Source organism: Symphalangus syndactylus, chromosome 1 (assembly GCF_028878055.3).
Source record: "Symphalangus syndactylus isolate Jambi chromosome 1, NHGRI_mSymSyn1-v2.1_pri, whole genome shotgun sequence".
In the NCBI taxonomy this organism is placed as follows: domain Eukaryota; kingdom Metazoa; phylum Chordata; class Mammalia; order Primates; family Hylobatidae; genus Symphalangus; species Symphalangus syndactylus.
The window spans coordinates 112,978,816-113,001,061 of NC_072423.2; the positions used below are offsets into that span (position 1 = coordinate 112,978,816).

At 39.7% G+C, this 22,246-nt stretch overlaps 1 protein-coding gene across 48 annotated transcripts in view; it reads left to right on the forward strand.

Moving 5' to 3' along the window:
* The window catches only part of MAP4 (microtubule associated protein 4), a 245,094-nt gene that overhangs the window by 105,551 nt on the left and 117,297 nt on the right, over positions 1–22,246 (forward strand). For 47 of the 48 annotated variants that reach the window (XM_063609108.1, XM_063609091.1, XM_063609111.1 and 44 more), the window contains exon 3: positions 8,555–8,623. In XM_063609108.1, coding sequence (XP_063465178.1) covers positions 8,555–8,623 — 69 coding nt within the window. Of the gene's footprint in view, positions 1–8,554; positions 8,624–11,037; positions 13,437–22,246 lie in introns of those variants that run through there. The other variant, XM_055279064.2, reaches the window with a different exon arrangement.

Here is a 22,246-nt window from a genome sequence, read left to right on the forward strand (position 1 = left end):
CCCCACCTCTACTAAAAATACAAAAATTAGCCAGGTGTGGTAGTGTGTGCCTGTAATCCCAGCTGCTCAGGAGGCTGAGAAATGAGAATTGCTTGAACCCAGGAGGTGGAGGTTGCAGTGAGCTGAGATTGTGCCACTGCACTCCAGCCTGGGCGACACAGTGAGACTCCATCTCAAAACAAACAAACAAACAAACAAACAAACAAAAAAACACTTCATTGCTAAAAATATTCTGCAAGCAAGCCAGGATGGTGGTATGTACCTGTAGCCCCACCCGAGCTACTTAGTAGGAGGGAGGATCGCTTAAGCCTAGGAGTTTGAGTCCAGCCTGGGTAACATAGCAAGACCCCAAAGACCCCATCTCTTAAATAATATTCTGCAAGCAAATGACTTTGTTGAACTTCACACTGCAAGAACAGAGCCAAGAACCTACCATGTACCCTTTACTTGGGTTTATTAATTGTTACTGTTTTGCACATTTGCTTTATCATTCTCTTTATATTTACATATACTTCCTTCCCCTTGGATTATTTAAGAACAAACTGCAGAACTCACACCTCTTTACCCAAAGAACTAGGCATTAGCACATTACAAGAATACGATGATAGAAATCAGAAGTTAAATGTTGATGAGATATTCCTGTCTAATCCACAAACCTTATTTCATTGTCATCAGTTGTCCCAACAGATTCAACACATTCCCTTCTAATTTTTTTCTTCTTGTGTGCAATTGAATCTGCAATCACATTAATTTTCATGTCTCTTCAGTCTTCTTTAATTGGAACATTCCTCAGCTCTTCTTTGTCTTTCATGACCTTAATATTTTGAATAGTATGGGCAAGTTATTTTTTAGAAGTCCCCTAATTTGGGTTTGCCTGGCATTTCCTCATAATTAGATTCAAGTTACACATTTTTTGCAGTAGTACTATGTAAATATGATGTGTCCTCAGTGCACCACATCAGGAAGCACATGATGTCACTAAATCACATTATTGGTGATAATAACTTTCATCACTTGTTAGTGTCTGCCTGTTTTCTTTACTGTAATATTTTTTCTAATTAAAAAAAATTTATTTTATTTATTTACTTAGAGACAGGGCCTTACTCTGTCACCCTAGCTGGAGTGCAGTGGCACAATCTTGGCTCACTGCAGCCTTGACCTCCCCAGGCTCAAGCAGTCTTCCAGCCTCAACCTACCAAGTAGCTGGGACTGCAGGCATGCACCACCATGCCTGGTTAATTTTTTTTTTTTTTTTTTGACTAAGTCTTGCTCTGTTGCCCAGGCTGGAGTGCAATGGCACCATCTTGGCTCACGGCAACCTCCGCCTCCCAGGTTCAGGTGATCCTCCTGCCTCAGCCTCCCAAGTAGCTGGGATTATAGGCATGCATCACCATGCCTGGCTAATTTTTGTATTTTTAGTAGAGATGGTGTTTCACCACGTTGGCCAGGCTGGTCTCGAACTCCTGACCTCAGGTGATTCACCCACCCCTGCCTCCCAAAGTACTGGGATTACAGGCGTGAGCCACCGCGCCCAGCCTAATTTTTTTTTTTTATACGGAGTCTCACTTTGTCTCCCAGTCTGGAGGGCAGTGGCACGACCTCAGCTGACTGCAACCTCCGTCTCCTGGGTTCAAGTGATTCTCCTGCCTCAGCCTCCCAAGTAGCTGGGATTACAGGTGTGTGCCACCACACCTGGCTAATTTTTGTATCTTTATTAGAGACAGGTTTTCACCATATTGGCCAGGCTGGTCTCGAACTCCTGACCTCGTGTGATCTGCCTGCCTCGGTCTCCCAAAGTGCTGGGATCACAGGCGTGAGCCACCACCCCTGGTCACCTGGTTAATTTGTGTATTTTTTTTTTTTTATGTAGAGACAGGGTTTTGCGACGTTACCCAGGCTGGTCTTGAACTCCTGGGCTCAAGCCATCTGCTCTTCCCCACCCTCCCAAAGTGCTAGGATTACAGGCATGAGCCACCATGCCCAGCCTCTTTACTGTAAAATTTATATTTTTCTCTTTGTAATGAATAAGTAATTTGTGAGGAGATATTTTGAGGCTATGTATATATTCTGTACCTAATCCAACTTTCACGTACTATTTTAGTATCTAAGCAAATAGATTTTGAATAAATTTCTGGTTTCCAAGCCAGTTGAAATGTGTTCTGCTGCATCTTATATGAAAGTCACATTTTATGAATCAGAAATTCCCTTTTGCACATTTTAGGTCAAAAATACCAGGGAGGCCGAGCATGGTGACTCACACTTGTAATCTTAGCTCTTTGGGAGGCAGAGGCGGGAAGAGTACTTGAAGCCAGGAGTTTGAAACCAGCCCGGGCAACACAGCAAGACTGCATCTCTACAAAGAAAAAAAAAATAAAAAATTTACTGGGTGTGGTGGTGCATGCCTGTAGTCTTAGCTACTCAGGAGGTTGAGGCAGGAGGAAAGGCAGGGAGAAAGTAAACAGGTGTGTGCAAATGAGACTTCCATTATGCATATTATTCGCAATTAAATCTCTCATTATTTATGCCCTTCACTGGAAAAAAAATTTACCTTTAATTGCACAGATCATTTATAAAAAGACTGTTCAGGAGCTATGCTCCAAAGCCCACAATGACAGAGATAGTGTGTCAAAGGGACACAGGAGTCAACTGAAGGAGTTCCCAGTAGCCAACACTGGAAAAATTTGAGCAACAAAATAAATAAAGTAGTATTGAATTAAAGCTCAGTGGACGAGGCTGATCGTGGTGGCTCACGCCTGTAGTCCCAGCTACTTGGGAGACTGAGGCAGGAGTATCACTTGAGCCCAGGAGTTTGAGACCAGCCTGAGCAACTTAGTGAGACCCTGTCTTTATAAAAATAAAATTGTCTGGGCGTGGTGGCTCACTCCTGTAATCCCAGCACTTTGAGAGGCTGAAGCAGGTGGATCACCTGAGGTCAGGAGTTAGAGGCCAGCCTGGCCAACATGGTGAAATCCCGTTTCTACTAAAAATACAAAAAATTAGCCAGGCATGGTGGCCACGTGCCTGTAGCCCCAGCTACTCAGGAGGCCGAGGCACGAGAATCGCTTGAACCTGGGAGGCGGCGGTTGCAGTGAGCCAAGATTGTGCCACTACACTCCAGCCTGGGTGACAGATGGAGACTCCGTCTCAAATAAATAAATTAGCGAACTGTGGTGGTGCACACCTGTTGTCCCATGTACTTGGGAGGCTGAGGGAGGAGGATCATTTGAACCCAGCATTTTGAGGCTACAGTGAGTATACCACTGCATTCCAGCCTGGGCAACAAGAGCAAAACCCTCTCTCTTAAAAATTAAGTCAAAATCTTTGCCGGGTGCCATGGCTCACGCCTGTAATTCTAACACTTTGGGAGGCTGAGGCAGGCAGATCACTTGAGGTCAGGAGTTTGACATCAGCCTGGCCAATATGGTGAAAACCTGTCTCTTATAAAGATAAAAAAAAATTAGCTGAGAGTGGTGGTGCACGCCTGTAGTCCCAGCTACCAGCTATTTGGGAGGTTGAGACAGGATACTCGCTTGAACCCGGGAGACAGAGGTTGCAGTGAGCCAAGATTGCGCCACTGCACTCCAGTCTTGGTGATAGAGCTAGACTCTGTCTCAAACAAAAAACAAAGAAGAACTCCCTTCATTTTCATGTAATCTTATTTATTTCCTCAAGAAGGGTAGATCTTTTAAGACTTTATTCTTTGCAGTTACAAACATACAATAAAAAATTTAGTGGCTTTAGTTTCATACATACAAGAATCAAACCATATGAATTTTAACTTGCTTTTTTTACTTTATTATCCTGGAAAACTTTCTGTCAGTATATATCAAGCTTTGTTTTTAACTTGGTCTAAAGTAGTGGTCTTAACTTTTGGTCACATACTCAGAATTCTGATAAATTCTGTCTCTTTGTACATTAAGTTTACATCTAAAATTTTGTAGCAAAAGTTTAGTTGTAAAACATGTAATTTTGAGAATGTTTTACTTTTGCCACATAAAAATAAGTTACCTCATTCTGCTAAATGTATCCAAATGCTTCTAAATATATAGCATGTTGGTTTCCATCATCTAGTTTAAAAATATACGAACAAGCTGTTCTTTATCATTGGAAATTTAAATTCTTCTTTTGAGTCCTTGAACTCTTATTTCCATAACATGTCTCAGACTTTTATCCTAAAGTAATACATTTTTATGCTTGAAAGTTTTTTCTTGATTGTGCTAATACGTTTCTGCTACTAAATATGTATGTAAACTTAAATTTTAATTTTTAAAGTTCCTGTGACAAAGGTTCTGTGTTTTAACTTAGTCCAGAGGAAATTTATCAGTCTATCACATGTATTATGTTTTTTTTAAATCTCCCTTCATTTTCACTTAATCCTATTTGTTTCAAGAAGAGTAGAGACGGGACTTCACTGTGTTGGCCAGGCTGGTCTCGAATTCCTGGCTTCAAGTGATCCGCTCACCTCGGCTTCCCAAATTGCTGGGACTACAGGCGTGAGCCACTGTGCCCGGCCCACATACGTTGTGATTTTTGATGTTATTACTATAAAAGTTGAATTTTATTGGAAATGCTTTTCTTACGAGATGATGGGGTCTGTTATTTTTCTCAATTAAATCATGGGTTTGTAGATCAATATTTCTTTCTCTGATTAAATAGGATTGAGCAATTTTTCCTGCTTTTGTAGCTATCAGTGAAGAAACCCTAATCACATAGCTAAATATATGGGAATGAAGCTTTTTTTTTGGAGATGGAGTCTTGCTCAGTCGCCCAGACTGGAGTACAGTGGCGTGATCTCAGCTCACTGCAACCTCTGCCTCCCAGGTTCAAGCAATTCTCATGCTTCAGCCTCTAGAATAGTTGTGATTCACACGCCACTATGCCCGGCTAATTTTTTGTATTTTAGTAGATACGGGGTTTCACCATGTTGGCCAGGCAGGTCTCGAACTCCTGACCTCAAGTGATCCACCTGCCTCAGCCTCCCAAAGTGCTGGGATTACAGGCTTGAGCCACCGCACCTGGCCAGGTTCTTTTTTTTTTTATTTTTTATTAAGAGATTAGGACTATAGGCGTGTACCACCACACCCAGCTTGCTTATTTATTTATTTATTTATTTATTTATTTTTAGAGATGGGGTCACACTATGTTGCCCAGGCTGGTCTCAAATTCCTGGACTCAAGATACCCCTCCCTAATAGCTGGGACTATAGGCATACCCTAGGGTGTCTTGGCCTTTATCTATATTTAGCTGTTAGATACCTGTTATCTTCCTGTATCGGTAACACGAAGTACTCTCATTTCTTTTATTACTGTGTACTATTTTACAATATTATAATGAATCTGTTGGTGGACATTTGCTGTTTTTAAGCAATGCCATAATAAACATTCTGTTTATATTCACTTTTTTATACTTTTATGTCTCTTTGTGAACTAAATACCTAAAACTGATTATTGAGTTGAGTATTGCAGAATTTGATAGGCTGCCAAATTCTCATAAAAAGGTTATTCCTATTTACATTCCCCGAAATGATGTAATGAAATTACCCTTGTCAACGCTGGTTATCAAATTTTAAAAGGTTTCATCACTCTAATAGCTGCTCTTATACCACTCGCTGGATATCAGTTTTTGTAATTTCCATTTTCTTATAATATGCATTCTTTAATGAAGCAAGTTTTTAAAAATATGCATTCTTTCTTGAGCGAGGAAGAATAAATCTTATAAGCTTATTGTGTGAATGTAAAAGGGAATTTACTTATGCCAAATGTGAGATGGAGCATATTTATGGCATCTCTCTGGATAAGTAAAATGCAGTTTGTGAAGACTTAGCAGGATATATGTTACATAGTGGGTATTTAATAGAATTCTATTGTCTTTCCTTCCTTTATTTCCTTCTTTTATTTAAATTATATTCTGGTTTTTGACTGCCTTGTTCTTTTAGATTGTTCTCTTTGGCTGTTCCTCTTAAGTAACAGAATGAGTGATCTTTTCAATGAGAAGCTTGTGTGAAAGATTTCTGCTTTGTATTTATGAGGACTAAGGGGTTGGACAGCATGTTTGTGGTCTTCCAAAGTAAAATCTTCCATTTTTTATTTTAGTAGCAGATACTGTAGATATTCACTTATTGTCTTAGGAATAATATCTCTGAATTCTTGGGTCAGCAAGGTGACTGCAGAGCTAGGCTGGTTGCTAAAATGTTAGATATAGTCAGAGACTTTCAGAAAAAGTTGTACATCCCCAAATTGATCTATATAGTCTTATATGCAGTTGCAAATAAGATCCCATCAAGAATTTTAGTATAAATCAAAAACTGATTCTAAAATTTATATGGAAAAGCAAAGAAACAAAACAAGGCCAGGCGCAGTGACTCACGCCTGTAATACCAACACTTTGGGAGGCCAAGGTGGGAGGATTGCTTGAGGTCAGGAGTTTGAGACCAGTCTGGGAAACATAGGGAGACCCTGTTTTTCCAAAAAATAATAATAATGAAAAATTAGGCAGGCGTGGTAGCTTGCACCTATGGTCCCAGCTACTTGGGAGGCTGAGGCAGGAGGATTGCTTGAGCTTGAGAGGTCGAGGCTTCAGTGAGCCACGATCGCACTACTGCACTCCAGCCTGAGTGACAGAATGAGACCCTGTCTCGAAAAAACAAAACAAAACAAACAAACAAAAACATTTTTGGAAAAGACCCAAGTGGGAGGGCTCATATTACCTTATTTAAGACTTACGGCTGGGCACGGTGGCTCATGCCTGTAATCCCAGCACTTTGGGAGGCCGACGCAGGCGGATCACCTGAGGTCAAGAGTTCAAGACTAGCTTGGCCAACATAGTGAAACCTCGTCTCTACTAAAAATACAAAAAAAAATTTAGCTGGACGTGGTGGCATGTGCCTGTAGTCCCAGCTACTTGGGGAGGCTGAGGCAGGAGAATCTCTTGAACCCAGGAGGTGGAGGTTGCAGAGCGTCAAGATCACACCACTGCACTCCAGCCTGGGCGACAGAGAGAGACTCCCTGTCAAAAAAAACTTACTGTACAAATACAGTAATCAAGATAGGATGGTATTGGCAAAATGGATAGACTTACAAATTGATGGAACAGAACAGCCCAGAAATAAACCCAAATGTAATATGGTCAGTTGATTTTTTTACAAAGGTGCAAAGGCAATTCAATAGAATGCAGATGACTTTTTCCACAAATGATTCTGTAATAATTAGGGGTCAATGTACAGGAATAGAAACTTAGACCCACATCACTACACCATATACAAAATTTAACTCAAAATGTACCATAGGCCTCAATGTGAAATGTAAATATGAAAACTATAAGACTTCGAGAAGAAAACATGGGGAAAAAAATCCTGTGACCTACTTCATAAAAATTAAAAACTATTTGAAAGGCACAGTTAAGTAAATGAAAATACAGTATAAGTTAAAAACAGGGAAGAAATTTTTACAAAATTTATCTGATAAAGGAGTGATATTTGTAATACATAAAGAATTTTCAAAACTCAATAAGAAAATAAACAATTCAATTTTAAAATAGTCAAAAAATTTGACCATTCAAGTCACCAAAGAAGACAAAGGGATGGCAGAGAAGCACAAGAAAAGATGCTCAACATCCTTAGTCATTAGAGAATGAGATACAACTAGTTTCCTTAAAAAAAAAAAAAAAAGAAAAAAAAAAAAAGGAGTCCTCTGCTTCCTTGGGTGCCCTAGGAATTAATGATTCTGTTCTGTTCTGTTTCTGGGTTTCCTTTTGTTAAATCTTCCAAAAGAAGTACAGCTGGTTACCTCCATGCAATCTTCATCCAGAAGCAATGATGGTACCCTGCATTTCCTGTGTGGGAATTAATAAGTAATTAATAAATGGCCTCAGTTGGGCATGGTGGCTCATACCTATAATTCCAGCACTTTGGGAGGCCAAGGCGGTGAATCACCTGAGGTCAGGAGTTTGAGCCCGCCTGGCCAACAGGGTGAAATCCCGTTTCTACTAAAAATACAAAAATTAGCTGGGCGTGGGGGTGGGTGCCTGCAATCCCAGCTACTCGGGAGGCTGAGGCAGGAGAATCTCTTGAACCCAGAAGGCGGAGGTTGCAGTGAGCCAAGATTGCACCATAGCACTCCAGCCTGGGTGACAAGAGCAAAACCCCCCATCTCAATAATAATAATAATAATAATAAAACAAATGCCCTCGTGTCCTTGGAGCATTTGATTTGGATTTGAATTGCTGATACCAAACCTGTGTTGCCCCATGATGGTTTTACTGAATTTAATGGTAATCTTTGACAATTTACAGAATGAAAAAGATTTAGCCTTGCTATTATGAAGGGCTCTCCTGTGGAACTGGTACTTTACAGAGCGTGGGTGCCCTAAGAATTAATGATTCTGTTCTGTTCTGTTTCTGGGTTTCCTTTTGTTAAATCTTTAAATTTTGAACAGTTTTTAATTGCTTTAACCTAATGCTACAAAGAGTGAGAAAAACTCCATTAATAAGACAGTGGTTGGATCTGTTTTTCATTTTTCTGTCTGTCACAATGGGTAATTATTTGTCATTGTTGCAGATACTCCATCTTCTAAACCAACACTACTAGCCAATGGTGGTCATGGAATAGAAGGGAGCGATACTACAGGTAAGTGATTCCCAGGATTCCCCAAATGTGTAGGTGATGCATTTTACAGTGAACATCTTGATAATCTCCTTTGAAGAGCATTATTAATGGAAGCATATGAATTATTTCTGAGGGTGGTAGTGTTCTTGTTGGAGGTATTTAAACCCAGGACATTGCCATGTAAAATCTCCAACAATGGAAGGAGAATAATGAGTTTCCTTTGATATTTTTTGAATATTTATTGGAGCTGTACCACACAAGAACTGGATCAACCTTAAAATACTTTTGTAGATGCAGAATAATAATCACCAAAATATGTTACATGGGAGGAATTTGGCGACTACAACTCTTTAAAACAGCAGGTCTGTTCCCCGAACCACATTGCATTTAGCTTTCTACAGTTCAATGTTAGGAAGCCAGTGAGCAACAAATTAGGAGTTATTTATTTTGCCCCCAGTGTGTTTCCTTTGTCTTTCCCTTAAATGTTGCTTTTGAAATTTACTTCTAACTAAACTCTTAGCTCTTTAGTAGGGTTTTGATATTCTTTCAGTTAGCACTGAGTTCCTGTGGGTTCCTGTCTCATAACCAGCACCAACCCCCTGCCCCAATGTCTTTGTAGTGAGCAAAATTCTCAAAGCAGTAGCAGGAGTCCCAGGGATATACTATATAAATATTTTCTTAAGTAGCTGATGTGAGAGTTGCATGTTTTATTTTCATAAATACCTGCATTTACTTTGCAGTTGTGATCAGGCCAACACTGCTAACCCAAATGAGTTGACTTCTAATGATCAATCCCATTGTTTCCTGCAAGTGTGCTCTTAACTGGGCCATACATTTGATTCACATTATTGCAGTGGAGGTAGTTAGTAGATTTGTCATATTTCTGTATTTCTCTTACATGCATACCTCAGCTATGAGAAGCCCTTCTGTGAGGCACCACAGTATTTCTCTGTTTCTAAGGCTTCCAGAAAGCCTTCTGTTAGCAATAGCAGATATTCTAGGATTTATTCTTTATTCTATTCTATGACCATAGGAAAGTTGTATGTATCTTTATACATCAGATTTTTTGATGACCAAGTTCTTTTTGTTGTGAATGTTTACCAAGTGACATTTACATCCTTATTAGCAACTTAATAAATTAGGAACTCTTTACTTTAGAAGCTAGAAACAACCAGGAATGCCACTTTATCTTCCAGTTTTGTGAATTGATGTTTTTGTATGTCTTTGATAATCTCATTCAAATGTAGTATTGACTTTCTGTGTCTGCTTTGAAAGCAGTCATCTATGTGATGTGGTTTTTAAGAAAACATTTATGCAAATATCCCTGTGATTAAAGGAGAAGTTTGAACATGAACTTTTAAAAAATGAGTAAATTCAGCTTTCTTTAAGCAGGAACCGGTTAACCAGGATAAGGAAAGGCTGGAGAGGATTGATTTGATTAGGCAGTTGAAAGAGTGGATGCCATTTTCATCCAGGAAGGAAACAACTACAAAAACAAGAGTAGATTTCTTCTCCAGTAGGAAGTCACGCCTGACCAGAAGAACTCAAACTCTGTGTAGCAGGTGCTTACCGCTGCCAGGTCTTAGTAGTACAAAATAGAAGAGTAAAAACTGTATCCTGGCCCTCACTGTTTCAGGATTCCCTTGTGACAGAAAAGAACCTGGCTCTTTATGAACTACCCAGTGGCATTATGAGAGTAGGTCGTTCTGTTCTTGGATACCTCTCTGCCCTTAGGTAGCATATAGTTTGCACACTTGGGTTGTTTGAGTTCTGAATTTAACCACTTAACTGTATTAAAATAGATACTTGGCCGGGTGCGGTGACTCATGCCTGTGATCCCAGCACTTTGGGAGACCAAGGCGGGCGGATCACCTGAGGTTGGGAGTTTGAGATCAGCCTAGCCAATATGGTGAAACCCCATCTCTGCTAAAAATACAAAAATTAGCTGGACGTGGTGGCACGCGCCTGTAATCCCAGCTACTTGGGAGGCTGAGGCAGAAGAATCGCTTGAACCCGGGAGGTGGAGGTTGCAGTGAGTCGAGATTGCACCACTGCACTCCAGCCTGGGCAACAGAGCAAGACTCCGTCTCAAAAAAAAAAAAAAAAAAAAAACTTTACTGAAAATATGCATGTTTTATTGGGGGAGGGAAGATGGAGGGAGGGGATGACAGTGCATGTTTTTGGAGCATGTGGTGACTTCATTCTAATTTGGCCATCACTACCTGGAGCATCTAACTCAATGCCATTTTGAAAATTCCCATTTCTGTTTCCTTCAGAATGTTATCTATAGTCCCGAGAGCAAACCAGCTTCATTAATAGCTTGGGTTTATGAGCATCTTGTTATATTGAACTTGCTGTTTACTAATGACCTGTGCTTTTCCACCCTTTCCTTCCCCTTCCTACTTCTTCCTCCCTCTCTATTTTTCTCCTCCTAGAAGCCTAGCGTGTCTCTCAACACTGGGGCTGCTGCAACATCAGACCAGTGATCTTTCCTAAGCACCGTTATACTTCTAAAACCTTCAGCATTTTGCAGAGCTTTGCTTTTCCTTCCTGGACACGATGTAGAAGAAACTGAGGGTAGTTCTTCGGGGCCTATTTCTGCTGATGCCTGAGCAAACAACCTGCTTCCTCTTGTGCTCTGCAGGGTTTGATGGAGCCTCATTTCCCTTTGTGAACACAAAGTGCAAAATGAATTCTTTTTAATTTTAGTAATTTTTACAAAGGTTATCTAATGTCTTTTATTTCTTGTTTTCTTTATGATTTTATCATTTGATTCATTCTCACATTTTTTTCCTTTAAATATTTTTAGTTGACCTTTTTCCTTTGGTTTTCAAGTGTTCAACATGAATCAGAATAGTGTAACACCAAATGAGAACATGTGTTTTCATAAAGGGGTTGAGGCCACCAGTACTGCAGTGAATTTCCTTTTCTTCTCCCTCCTCTTTTCCTCTCTGAGCTTGCTTTTTTAGGGAAGGTTAATCTTACAGGCTACCTATGTTTCTCTCCACCTTACTAAAATCTGAATAATGATAGATATTTTAAGTTTTTAAATTGAGTAGATCTGAGTAATCCTAGAGTATTTTTCCAAATTAAATAATCCTTTATTATTTGCAAGTTGGGCCAAATTTTTTTTTTTTTTTTTTTTTTTGGAGACGGACTGTTAACAATCTAAGGATCGTTTCAATAGGACCTTCTTATTCCCATTCCTAATTTTTTCAAACTAATTGCTTAAATCTAGAACCAGTTGAGATTAGTACTGTACAATGGTAAACTTTGATTGTATTTATAGAAATATAACATAAAACATGGACCATGTTTTGAAATCTTAGAGGAATTCTGGTTTAAGATCTGAAATACTTTAAAGTTTTCTATCCTTTGACTGATTATGCAGATTCTTATAACCCCCAAGGTACACATTATTTCAGCTTAAAAGAAATAATTGGCACCATGTTCTGAGAAAGATTTTGAGATATACATTGTTTTTTGTTTTTGAGACAGGGTCTCACTCTGTTGCCTAGGCTGGAGTGCGGTGGCACGATCTTGGCTTACTGCAACCTCTGCCTCCCAGGTTCAAGTGGTTCTCCTACCTCAGCCTCCCAAGTAGCTGGGATTACAGGCGTGCGCCACCACACCGGCTAATTTTTGTATTTTTAGTAGAGATGGGGTTTCACTTTGTTGGCCAGGCTGGTCTCAAACTCCTGATCTCAAGTGATCCACCCATCTTGGCCACCCAAAGTGCTGGGATTACAGGTGTGAGACACTGTGCCTGGCCAGATATACACTGTTTTAGATCCCCTGATACAAAGCTGCTTTTGAGATGGTAAGATTAGAATATCATGAAAGTTTAAACTGAATCCCTGCAGCGACTTCTGGAATTTAGGAAGCATTCCCTCTTCTACAGGGATCTGGTCACAAGGGCTGGATTCTCTGACAAAAATTTCTTCTATGGATTCTGGACAGAAGACACTTGAGGGTGATATGTTTTAAAGGAAAGAGGTTATGCTTATCTTCTTAGCAGTTGATAAAATATTAAAACTCTCTTGCCATAGAGAATACACCATCAAATAAAACACAACCCTTTCCCTTTGGTGTACAGTTACTTATTAAGTTGATTTTTGGGTTTCTTTTGCCAGGGAACTTTTCAAAACTGGTAGTAGTTATTTTTAAAAATCATGTTTGACATCTTTCTATTGCTCGTAACCAGTCCCTGTAGCTGTCTAAGTTATGGGTGGAGAAGCCTGGGTATGACTTTCCGTTGTGTACGCTCACACTTCATGATGGACATTTATTTATTCTTTTATTTCTATTTGGTTATGCTTATTTTTGTTTGAAATTTGTTTTTTTCAAATATGTTTCCTTTTTGAACTTACAGAATTGTTGAAATTTTCTACTAATAGCCAGCTAAAATTTGGTATATATTAGCTCTGTCCGTTTCACTTGGACGTTTCATTTTGAAAGAAAGAAATTTTATGTTTCACATACAGTTTTATACAAAGTAGCCAGTCCCATAATGAAATGCTGTATTGCCATAGTGGTCACACCCAAGTGGTCCAGTATCTCAATGGTGAGGCAGCCAGACTGGTCAGGGCTGCTTTGTTGAAATGTGATGATTTTCATATGCCTTCTTTCTCTTTCTCTCTGTTTTTTTTTCTTTTTTGGCCCAATGTTGAAGATGTAGAACTTTGTTTTTAAATAATGTTTTTATAACTTCATTCGTATGCCTAAGTTTGTATTTTTTGTGACTTTAGACTTCAACAGTTTGTATATTGGGACTTTTAATGTGATTACTGTACTAAATAAATTCCACTAATAAACATCTTACATTAACACCTTATGGACTGGATTTGGTTGGGGTCATAATTGTTGAAATATAATGTTACTAAAACACAAGTTGGGTAAAGACTTGAGGCCCAAGTTCTAGGTCTAATATAGCTTCTAATCCTACCCAGATTAATTGTATGGACTTTTAAGTTTTTGTCAAGCATTTTCACTTACGATTTTTTTTTTTTTTGAGGCAGAGTCTCGCTCTGTCGCCCAGGCTGGAGTGCAGTGGCATGATCTCGGCTCATTGCAAGCTCCACCTCCTGGGTTCACACCATTCTCCTGCCTCAGCCTCCTGAGTAGCTGGGACTACAGGTGCCCGCCACCACGCCCGGCTAATTTTTTGTATTTTTAGTAGAGACGGGGTTTCACCATGTTAGCCAGGATGATCTCGATCTCCTGCCCTCGTGATCCGGCCGCCTTGGCCTCCCAAAGTGCTGGGATTACAGGCATGAGCCACCGCGCCTGGCCCACTTATGATTTTTGATAGTTATTGTAAACTCTCTTTTATCCAGAATTATAAAAGTTAAGAAGTTCAAATGACTACTGATATTTAATGTCATTTGGTGAGAAAGTCACTTGACAGAAAGGTATGAAGAAGTTATTCCAAAAGGAAGTTTCCGTGGTATATCAATTGTTGTTGGATGCTTTCTAATACTACATTTATTAATTTCTAACACTACATTTAGTTTAGCGCAGTTAAAATTCACATTCACGGTCTTCCTAAAGTGCCTCCTGAATTATCAAATAAAATTTACTACATTCAGTAACATTTAATTTGATAACTTTATTATTTGATAACCCGGTATGCAGTATCTGGGAAGAATTCAACAAAATGCGCAGTTCCCTAGCCATTCTGGGTTAATGTTTGTTTACAGTAGGGTTGCAAGTACAATATGTTGACTGAATTAAGACATTGAAAATATTTTATATCTAAGTAATTTGCATAGCATGAGGAACTTTTTAAGCTTGGCAGACATTTTTGTTAAGAACACTTAATTTAATGTTTTTAGATTTCCTTTTTATTAAAACAGCTCAGTAATCTGTTCTCAGGTTTAAAGCACAGATTTTAAATACTGTAAGGAATAATTGACCATTAACTTTCTTATACATACCCTAGGTTTAAAGCTTTTGGTAATTGAAGCAATTCTTGAATTTTGTTGTTGTACTCATCCCTGATGCAAAGTGAAACCTGGCTTCATTTGGATTCTTCCTCCTTATTGACTTGATAATATGGTGGGAAGCTAGAGGGTGTTCTAGGCAAAGACACAGGACAGGTCCGGCAGGCACAGAATGTTAGTTTCATTCCTAAATCATGTGTAATACTGGATTATCCTCAATTTTATGTTGATGCCGTTTCCATTACAGTGAAGGTTTAACAAGACTTAACTACAAATTATTTGTGGGATAAAGATCTGTGCGACCATGGAGGTAAATTACTCTTATTTACAGTGTTTGGGGCTAGACACATTGCACTAAGTGCTGTACAAATGGCAGTGTTACTGATTGTTTTCATCGTAATTAGAGTAGGTAAATGGTTTATTATTGTGATAACTGTTTGCATGTGTAAAGTCATGCCAGCAGTGAAACAGTAAAACTACTTTTTTAGAATGTCATGACACAGAAGGTATTCTATGTGTTTCATCACTATCTCATCTGGTAGGATGCAAAGGATTCAGTATCAGAAAAATGCAAAAGCACCAAAAATGTGAAATATTAACAGATAAATAAGTCTGTGGTGTGTTAGAGTTTCTGAACAGCTATTGGAGCCATGCCATAAATTGGCATCATAACTCACAAGTGGAGCCCAAACATAAGCTGCATACTATGTTGCCATGTATAGACATAGCAAGACATCCATCCCAACTCCACCAAATTCCTGGAACAAAGTTTTATTTCTTTTCTTTCATTTTCCAGATAATGAGTTGCATGCTGGAGACACATCAGTAAATTAACAGCATCTAATATTTCTTAAAGTTTTTTTGGTTCATGGTTTTCTAATAAAAATACAGAATTTCTCTTCAGAAAAGTCCACATATACCCATGTACAAGATGTTACATTTACTTTTAGAGTGTTTAGGACTCCATTGAAACCAGCTCATGGACTAGAATCCTTTTCTAAGCCAAGCATTTAATTATACTCTAAGCCATGTTATTTCAATTTCTTTTGGGGTTTTGTATTGAATAAGACAAAATAGCTTCTTCTTGAGCTTTAAGTGAAAATATAATTCTGATTTTTTTTGTTTGTTTTTGTTTTTGAGACGAAGTTTTGCCCTTGTTGCCCATTTGCCCAGGCTTGAATGCAGTGGCACGATCTTAGCTCACTGCAACCTCCGTCTCCCAGGTTCAAGCGATTCACCTGCCTCAGCCTCCCAAGTAGCTGTAGCTGGGCTTACAGGTGCCCGCCACCATGCCCAGCTAATTTTTTGTATTTTTAGTAGAGATGGAGCTTTACCATGTTGCCCAGGCTGATCTGAAACTCCTGACCTCAGGTGATCCACCTGCCTCTGCCTCCCAAAGTGCTGGGATTGTAGGTGTGAGCCACCGCGCCCAGCCTTCTGATGTTTTTTGTTTTTTTGTTTTTTTTGAGATGGAGTTTCGCTCTTGTTCCCCAGGCTGGAGTGCAGTGCAATGGCATGATCTCGGCTCACCACAACCTCTGCCTCCTGAGTTCAAGCAATTCTCCTGCCTCAGCCTCCCGAGTAGCTGGAATTACAGGCATGTGCCACCACAACTGGCTAATTTTGTATTTTTAGTAGAGACGTGGTTTCTCCATGTTGGTCAGGCTGGTCTCGAACTCCCAGCCTCGGGTGATCCGCCCACCTCGGCCTCCCAAAGTGCTGGGATTACAGGCATGAGCCACCGTGCCCAGCCTTTAAAGACTTTTTTAAAAACCTATCTTAAGTTCTAGTTACTGAGAGAAAATCCACACTGAGGCAAGGGCTTTGCATGTAGGTAGTTTATTTTGGGAAGTGGCCCCAGGGCACAATAGTGGGATACTGGGAAAAGTGAAATCAGAGGAAAAGACAATACAGTGAAGTATGACTCCTAGCCTAGTCACCGCTGTGGGCAAAGTGGGCTTAATTAAGTCTTTTGGGGTGAGGACCTGTATAGAATGCCTCTCTACCTGAGTATCTCGGTTATAGAATTGGATAACGTTTATTCACCATTTACCATCTCTCATTGCTTAACACTTTTTTTTTTTTTTTTTTTTTGAGACAGTCTCACTCTGTCACCCAGGCTGGAGCGCAGTGGTGTGATCTTGGCTCACTGCAAGCTCCACCTCCTGGGCCTAACACTCTTGTACTTCTGGATTTGCACATGTGCGGTGCCAGGTTGCAGATGTCTTGTCTCTTGGTGTCAGAGAAGTCGTAGGGCAGAAAACTCTGGTTTGGTTGATACAAAGTGCTGTCAAATCACACCTATGTGCAGCTGGATGCTGTAGCAATAACTAGAATAAATGGTGAACTTAACAGAGTGTGAGGTGGGGGCACAAGAAGTATCTCATTAACCAAGAGGTTAATTCAAAGCAAGATTCTCTTAACGTAAGATTTGTCTGCTTATGCCTTACCATAGAGGATGAGATCCTTCAACTCTGTAGAGGAAATTTGAAGGAACTCCATCTATTATGGTACTAATCCTTTTTTTCTCTCCCCGTGCCCCACAAGACAGAGTTTCGCTCTTATTGCCCAGGCTGGAGTGCAATGGCATGATTTGGCTCACTGCAACCTCTGCTTCCGGGGCTCATGATTCTCCTGCCTCAGCCTCCCGAGTAGCTGGGGTTACAGGCTCCCACCACCATGTCTGGCTAATTGTTGTGTTTTTAGTAGAGATGGGGTTTCGGCATGTTGGCCAGGCTGTTCTTGAGCTCCCAACCTCAGGTGATCCACCCGCCTTGGCCTCCCAAAGTGCTAGGATTACAGGCGTGAGCCACTGCACCTAGCCAGGTGCTAATTCTTGAGCTGCATTGTTAGAAACTATAGAGATAGCCACAGATGTTAGTTTTGGAATTTCCCACCCAAACGTTTTTTTCTTGAGTTAGTTTTAGTAGTTTTTATGTTTCTAGAAATTTGTTCATTTAATCTAGGTTATGTAATTTGCTTGCCTACAGTTCTTAGTATTCCCTTATAAACCTTTTTTATTCCTGTAAGATTCATAGTGATATCTCCTTTTTATTTCTGGTTTTAGTAGTTTGAATTCTGTCTCCTTTTTTCTTCATAAATGTAGTTAAAAGTATGTCAATTTTTTTCATCTTTTGAAAGAACCAACTTTCAGTTTTGGTGAGTTTTCTCTATTTTCTCTCCTCTGTTTCCTTTATTTTCACTTTAATCTTTTTATTTCCTTCCTTCTGCCTAATTTGAGTTTAGTTTGCTGTTTTTCTAGTTTCTTTTGGTAGAAGGTTATGTTAGTGATTGGTGATTTTTATTTTATTTTATTCTTTTAATATAGGTGTTTATGGCTATAAATTTCCCTCTTACCACTGTTTTAGCTGTACCTCTTAAGATTTGATATGTTGTGTTTTCATTTTCATTCATCTGAAAGTATTTTCTAATTTCTTTTGTGATTTATTTGACGTGTTGATTATTTAGGAGTGTGTTAATTTCTGCATATTTGTGCATTCCCCAATCTTCTGTTTACTTTCTAATTTCATCCCATTGTGGTTGGAGAACATAATTGGTATTCTTTCAATCCCTTTCAATATATCGAGGCTTGTTTTCTGGCCTAACATATGGTCTGTCCTGAAGAAGAATGTATATTCTGCTCTTGATGGGGGTGGAATGTTCTGTAAGATGTCTGTTAGATCTAGTTGGTGTATAGTGTTATATAAGTCTTCTCTTTCCTCGTTGGTATTCTGTCTTGTTCTATCCATTAGTGAAAGTGAGGTATTGCAGTATCCAACAATTATTATTGAATAGTCTATTGCTTGCTCTAGTTCTGTTAGCTTTAAATTTTACATGCTTTTTACATTTCTCAAGAATAAATTCCTTGTGAAAAATGCTACGGTTGTGGATAAGAAAGGTACACACAAATGATCGCTACAACTATGTGCCTCTAGGGGCCTCAAAAGCAGCAGCTGAAATGTCGGTCACTGGTAGGACGATTTAAAGTGTTTTTTTGTTTTGAGGCAGGGTCTTACTCTGTCACCCAGGCTGGAGTGCAGTGGTGTGATCATAGCAGCCTGGAACTCTGGGTTCAAGTAATCCTCCCGCCTCAGTTTCCCAAGTAGCTAGGACTACAGGTGCACACCACCATGCCTGGCTAATTTTTAAAATCTTTTGCAGAGACAGGGTCTTGCTTTTCTGCCCAGGATGGGCTTGAACTCTTTGCTTCAAGTGTTCTTCCCACCTCGGCCTCCCAAAGTACTGGGATTACAGGTGTGAGTCACTGTGCCCGGCCTAAATGTGTGTTTTATTTTATTTTATTTTATTTTATTATTTTTGAGAAAGAGTCTTGCTTTGTTGCACAGGCTGGAGTGCAGTGGCATGATTTTGGCTCACTGCAGCCTCCACCTTCCGGGTTCAAGTGATTCTCTTGCCTCACCCTGCCGAGTAGCCGAGATTACAGGCGCCTGCCGCCATGCCCAGCTAATTTTTGTATTTTCAGTAGAGACAGCATTTTACCACGTTGGCCAGGCTGGTCTAAAACTCCTGACCTGAGTGATCCGCCCATCTCGGCCTCCCAAATTGCTGGGATTACAGGCATAAGCCACTGCACCCAACCTAAATGTGTTTTTTGTTTTGTTTTGTTTTGTTTTTTGTGACGGAGTCTCGCTCTGTCGCCCAGGCTGGAGTGCAGTGACCCGTTCTCGGCTCACTGCAACCTCCGCCTCCGGGTTCAAGCAATTCTCCTGCCTCAGCCTTCCAAGTAGCTGGGATTACAGGCATGTGCCACCACGCCCGGCTAATTTTGTATTTTTAGTAGAGATGGGGTTTCTCCATGTTGGTCAGGCTGGTCTTGAACTCCCGACCTCAGGTGATCCACCCACCTCAGCCTCCCAAAGTGCTGGGATTACAGGCGTGAGCCACTGCGCCCAGCCCTAAATGTGTTTTTAAAAGATGATCTTTTTTCCTCAAAATCTCAACAATATTTTTTGCAGAAATAGAAAAATCCATTTGGAATCTTAAGGAGCCCTCCTGAATAGCCAAAACAATCTTGAAAAAGAACAAAGTTGGAAGTCTCATTTGTTGATTTTCAAAACTTACTGAAATGCTATAATAATCAAAACTGTGTGGTATTGACTTAAAGAGAGACATATAGATCAAGGAACGGAATGGAAAGCCCAGAAATAAACTCTTTTATACATGGTAAGATGATTTTAGACAACGGTACCAGGACCATTCAATGGGAAAGGATAGTGTTTTCAATAAATGATGTGGGGAAAACTGGATATCCACATAAAAAAGTTGGATCCTGCTGGGAACAGTGGTTTATGCCAATAATCCCAGCACTTTGGGAGGCCAAGTGATAGGATTGCTTGAGGCAAGGAGTTCAAGACCAGCCTAGGCACCATAGGAAGACCTCATCTCTTAAAAGAAAAAAAAATTGGGCGGGTGCAGTGGCTCACGCCTGTAATCCCAATACTTTGAGAGTCCCAGGAGGGCAGATCACGAGGTCAGGAGATCGAGACCATCCTGGCTAACATGGAGAAACCCTGTCTCTACTAAAAAATACAAAAAATTAGCTGGGCGTGGTGGCGGGCACCTGTAGTCCCAGCTACTCGAGAGGCTGAGGCAGGAGAATGGCGTGAACCCAGGAGGCAGAGCTTACAGTGAGCTGAGATTGCGCCACTGCACTTCAGCCTGGGCAACAGAGCAAGACTCCGTCTCAAAAAAAAAAAAAAAAAAAAAAAAAGTAGTGTGGGCCTGTAGTCCCAGCTACTCAGGAAGCTGAGGCAGGAGGATCCTTTGAGCTGAGGAGTTCAAGGCTACAGTGAGCTATGGTAAAGTACACTACTGCACTTCATCCTGGGAGACAGAGAGAAATCCTGTCTCTCCCTCTCTCTTTTTTTTTAAAGTTGGGCCCTTATCTTATATCATATTCAAAAATTAACTTAAAATGGATCAAAGACCTAAACAAAGCACCGAGGCTGTACATTTCTTAGAAGAAAACATAGGGGGAAATCTTCATGACATTGGATTTGGCAGTGTTTTCTTGGATATACACCAAAAACACAGACAATAAAAGAAAAAACAGATAAATTAGGCTATATGAAAATTGAAAATTTTTGTCTATCTCTGTAGAGTGAAAAGGCAACCCATGGAGGCAAAATATTTGCAAATCTTATATCTTCTCAGGAGTTAATATCCAGAATATGTAAATAACTCCTAGAGCTCAATAACAAAAATTAAAAATATGGGCAAAGGACTTGAAGAAACATTTCTTCATAAAAGATACAAAAATTGCCAAGAAATACATGAAAAGATGCTCAGCATCATTAATCATTAGAGAAATGCAAATCAAAACCACAATGAAATATCACTTCATACTCATTAGGATGGCTAGCATGAAAACAAGAACAGAAATTAACAAGTGTTTACAAGGATGTGGAAAAATTAGAAGCCTTGTGTACTGCTGGTAGGAACGTAAAATGTAAGCGCTATGGAAAATAGTATGGCTCCTCAAAAAATTAAAAACAGAATTATTGTAAGATCCAGCAACCCAACTTCTGGATATATGCCCAAAGGAATTGAAATCAGGGACTTGAACAGATATTTGTACACTCATGTTTGTAGCAGCATTGTTCATAGTGGCCAAAAGATGGAAGCAACCCAAATGTCCCATCAACACATGGAATGAATATACAAAAATGTGGTACATTCATATAATGGAACGTTATTTAGCCTTAAAAAGGAAGGAAATTCTGATATGGTGCAACATGAATAAACCTTGAAGACACTGTGCTAAGTGAAAAAAGCCAGTCACAAAAATACAAATTTATATGCGGTACCTAAAGTAGTCAAATTTACAGAAACAAATACAAATATACTCCATTTATATGAATGACCTTAAGTAGTCAAATTTACAGAAACAAAGTAGAATGGTGGTTCCCAGGGGCTGGGAGAGGCGGGGAATGGAGGTGTTGTTGCTTAATGGGTACAAAGTTTCTGATTTGCAAGATGAAAAAGTTCTGGAGATGGATGGTGGTGATGATTGCACAACAATGTGAATATACTTAATACCACTGAACTGTACACTTAAAAATCATTAAAATGGTAGAAATAAACAAATGCAGCTCCTATTTAAAGGGAAAAAAAATTCAAATTAACCATCGTTTATATCACATCTCTTCAGAATTAAAGGGGTGCTTTATATGTTAGGTATCTTGTGAGTTTGTTCTGGTTTGTCCAGTTGCAGAGAGAAATACACAAATATGTAAACATTGCTTAAATGCTAAGCAGTTATAGGGAACATTTTGTAAGAACAGATACAATATTGGTTAAATTCCATGAGGGGGTTGAGTGAGAACTAAGGAAATTTGAAATTCGAGCTTGAAATCTCCATTTGGATGTAGAATTGACATCTCAAATTTGAAATGTTCTAAACTGAATGCATGATTGCCCCACTCCAAAATCAAAACAAAGAAGAAAAAGAAGGAAAAAACCACCTGCCTCCCCATCTCATTAAATGGAAATTCTGTCCTAGTTGTTCAGGCTAAACATTTGGTTTCCCTATCCTCTTCTGCTCCTCTCACACCCCACACCCAGTTTGTCAGAAAAAGATATTTGGAACCTGACCACATCTCTCCACCTCCACTGCTCTCTCCCTGATTGGACCACCATCATTAACCTTGACTACTGTAATAACTTCCCAAATTAGTCTCTC